Below are 3,341 nucleotides of genomic sequence, written 5' to 3'. Positions count from 1 at the left end.
TCGAATTCTGTGAAATTTTGAATTCATCCCATTTTTTGAATTCAAGTTAAATTTTCTGTATCTTCAGATCAACTTATTTGGGAAGTGTTTTGAATTCCAATTTATCACATTTTTTCGGCTCAAAAAATTACTCAAAAACAGTTAAATTGCAATTTTATCAATCGTATCCGATCGATAATAGGTATTGTCAGAAGATATTTATAGTGTGTAGTTAATTTTGTAATTTTTTTCTTCATTATTTTATTGTTTTATTCTCCGAACTTTGCAATAATTTCAATATTTTTTATTATATACTAAAGATCCTTTATAAAATTCCGACATTTGCATATAAGTTCTTTGCAACATTTGAACAATTGTACGTAAGTAGATTGGAAAGTAGATTGGACGTAAGCAGATATAAATATATTGGAAGCAATTTACAACAATGGGCTTTCTTTGTCTGCAGCATTTGAACATTGCAATTAAGACTGGTTAAAAAATTGGAAGAGATGAATCTGATTTGTAGGAAATTTCTCAACACCTATGTAATTGAAATTGTTTCTTGGCTCCTATTATGAACAATCATCCACTACTTCACTTTTTCTTTTTTATTTATTTATTTATTTCCAATGCTTTTGCTGATAAATGTCGTCATAGCCATTATCATCATCCTATCATTCTGTTCCTATCACTCAATTGCTTATACGACTCTTTATACTTGATGCTCATGCTTTTTGAAGTAAAAAAATTTTTCCATTTTTAAAATCATAGTATTTTCAAAGTTTCACAAATTTTTTCTTTATACAACAAATTTGAAAACTAAGTTTAGGAATGGATAAGAAGTCCGAACAAAAGATTTAATGAAATCATTCAGCATCTATAAATCAGTAATATCAATTACAGGAAATGTAGTGATGCAGTTTTTTCTTCTTTCTAATATAGTCTCAATTTTGAAGTTTTGGGAAAATTGAAACGAAATTGTGCAAAACATATTGCGATGGCTTTGCATAAATTAATTTTCACCATACAATATAGCTAAAATGAAATTATTCAGAATGGAGTATTAAACGGTCATTGTTATCGCTGCATTATTACATGTGGGCATAGATTATTAATACAGAGAGTTTGCCACTCTCATCTGGATGATCATTTATACAGACGATACTTACAATCTTAACAGAAGTGACTGAGTCGTCTATATTAAACACTCTTTTACGAATTTCACTCGGTAAGTTTTATTTCATCTATTTCGATAGAGAATGTTAGTTGTTTCAAAGTTTTACATTATGAGAAAGATTTTGGAATTTCCAGCAAACGTGCAAACAAGTACTTTTTTCAAAACAAAATTATCTTCTAATCAAATTTGTATGAATAAAGTTTGCGCAAACATTACTTTGGAACGTTTTTAACCCATTTTCAATGTAAATAAGTTATCATGTTAGTCGTTTGAATGAAAGATGTCACCATGCTGTACTTACAATAAATGTGCAGCTGTTTTCTTTTTCAACGTTAACACATTTAGAAAAGCATTTCCTGGATCTTTACGCAATTTTCAAACAGCAAGCGTATTATCCAGTGCATTAGTAAATTTGAATATTTTTCAGAATTGGCGAGGAATTATTCTCTTCAATATGCATTTCATCTATTTCGCCTTCTTTTTCTTCCAATTGAACAACATTTAAGTTATTGTAAGTTTATTTAAAGTTGAGAAATACAATATAGCATTAGAATATTCTGATAATTTTAAAATAGACAATTTCATATAATTTGAGGAAGTGCAAACGGAGCAAACAAAATTGTTTGATTTACCAGTGCCAAAAGTGACTAAGGAACGGAATGTACCCATAGATTTGCCAATGCAAAGAGTAAGTGGAGAAATAGGAGGATGGTGGAGAAATACAGGAAATTAATGAATTTAACAGTCGAAGACGAGAATGTTGAACGAGAAAGTATCAGGAAAAGGAACGAATCACAGGATAAAGTATGTAAAGAAGAAGAAACAAATTTGAAAAAAGGTTGGACGATTTATGTCCGTAATAACACATGTCGTGAAAACGAAACCTCAAATAAATTCATTGACATTGTAAATTAATGCTAATGATACTATGAATCACTCTTAACATATCTACATTCCTTAAAATTATTTCCCACACTTTTTTTGTTATCTAACCAATTTGCATCCTTATGTTTCCACCCTTAATTTCCCATGTTAATCTTTCTGTTTAATCTTGTTATAATGCTTGTACCATTTCCGGTGTGTTTCCGGTACTTGAATTCTTCATATAAATCACTCCCATTTCTTAACACATATAATCTCGGTCCCAAACCAAGGGGGGGACTCTTCTCTCCTCTTCCAAAGATATCGGCTTCTTCTGCTTATTTTTTCGCTTCTACAGACGTTGGCGGATTTTCATCAATCTCTTCTCACGGTAAAGGTTAATATTCCTTACTGTTGCGTATTCATAAGACAAACCGACTTCCTGTCAAACCCTTTCGCACTAAGTTAGCGCTTCATTTGGATAGATTTGATTGGAGTTTAATTACCCAATCTCTGAGCTCGGCAAATAAATTATCTGGCAGTCATTATTATTTCACGACAACATATATGTTTGTCAAATGTGCGACAGAATATTTTTTTCTCCGAATTATCCACTATGATAGCCCATATGAACATTCATACGGGTGTGAAGTCATACAGTTGTCCAATATGCAATAGAAAATTTTTTTTTCCTGAATTACGCACTGTGGAAGCCCATATTAGGAGTCATATTGAAAAACCGCACAGTTATCGAATATACAACAGAAATTTTCCTCAATTATCCAATATGGAAGCACATAAGAAGATTCATACCGGTGAGAAGTTGTACAGCTGTCAAACATGCAACAGAAGTTTCTCTCAATCATGGCTTAGAAGTCGCCATATGAGGACTCATACTGGTGAAAAATCGCACAGTTATCAAAAATGCGGCAGAAGTTTCGTTAATTATGCAATATGAACATCCATATGAAGACTCATTCCGATGTGAAATCGTACAGTTGTTCGATATGCCAGAAAAGTTTAAAGCAAAACGTAGTTTGCAAAGACACGCAACAATGCATGACAAAAATGACCAATCTTCAATTGTACTATTATGCAGTAAGGGTTTCTTGAATTATGACTCATTGAAATCACACAAGAAGAATCATAAAAAAGCTGATGGGGACATTTTAAGTTGAAAAAGGCGCTGTTATTTTGGTGTGATTGATTATTTGTATTTTCTGTTAGATAAATTCTTGTCACTTATTCATTATTTAATTGCTAACAGTCTTCTGTTGTTATCATTGTTGTCGTTTTTACAATTTATTCATTTTTGCTTCATATG

General features: G+C 31.4%; 1 protein-coding gene across 1 annotated transcript; it reads left to right on the top strand.

Annotated features, from left to right (window-relative positions):
- Positions 1 to 1,436: 1,436 nt before the first annotated feature.
- On the top strand, positions 1,437 to 2,975 carry LOAG_13816 (zinc finger protein; the record flags this gene model as incomplete). Its single annotated transcript, XM_003149322.1, has 4 exons — positions 1,437 to 1,562; positions 1,752 to 1,844; positions 2,376 to 2,481; positions 2,560 to 2,975. The coding sequence occupies 4 exons, from the start codon at positions 1,437 to 1,439 to the stop codon at positions 2,973 to 2,975; spliced, it is 741 nt and encodes a 246-aa protein (XP_003149370.1).
- Between the last annotated feature and the right edge of the window lie 366 nt (positions 2,976 to 3,341).

The sequence above is a fragment of the Loa loa genome (assembly GCF_000183805.2).
Source record: "Loa loa unplaced genomic scaffold supercont3.108, whole genome shotgun sequence".
Taxonomy (NCBI): domain Eukaryota; kingdom Metazoa; phylum Nematoda; class Chromadorea; order Rhabditida; family Onchocercidae; genus Loa; species Loa loa.
The sequence above is the reverse complement of the archived record's forward strand: the minus strand, read 5'-3'. Positions and strand labels throughout refer to the sequence as shown.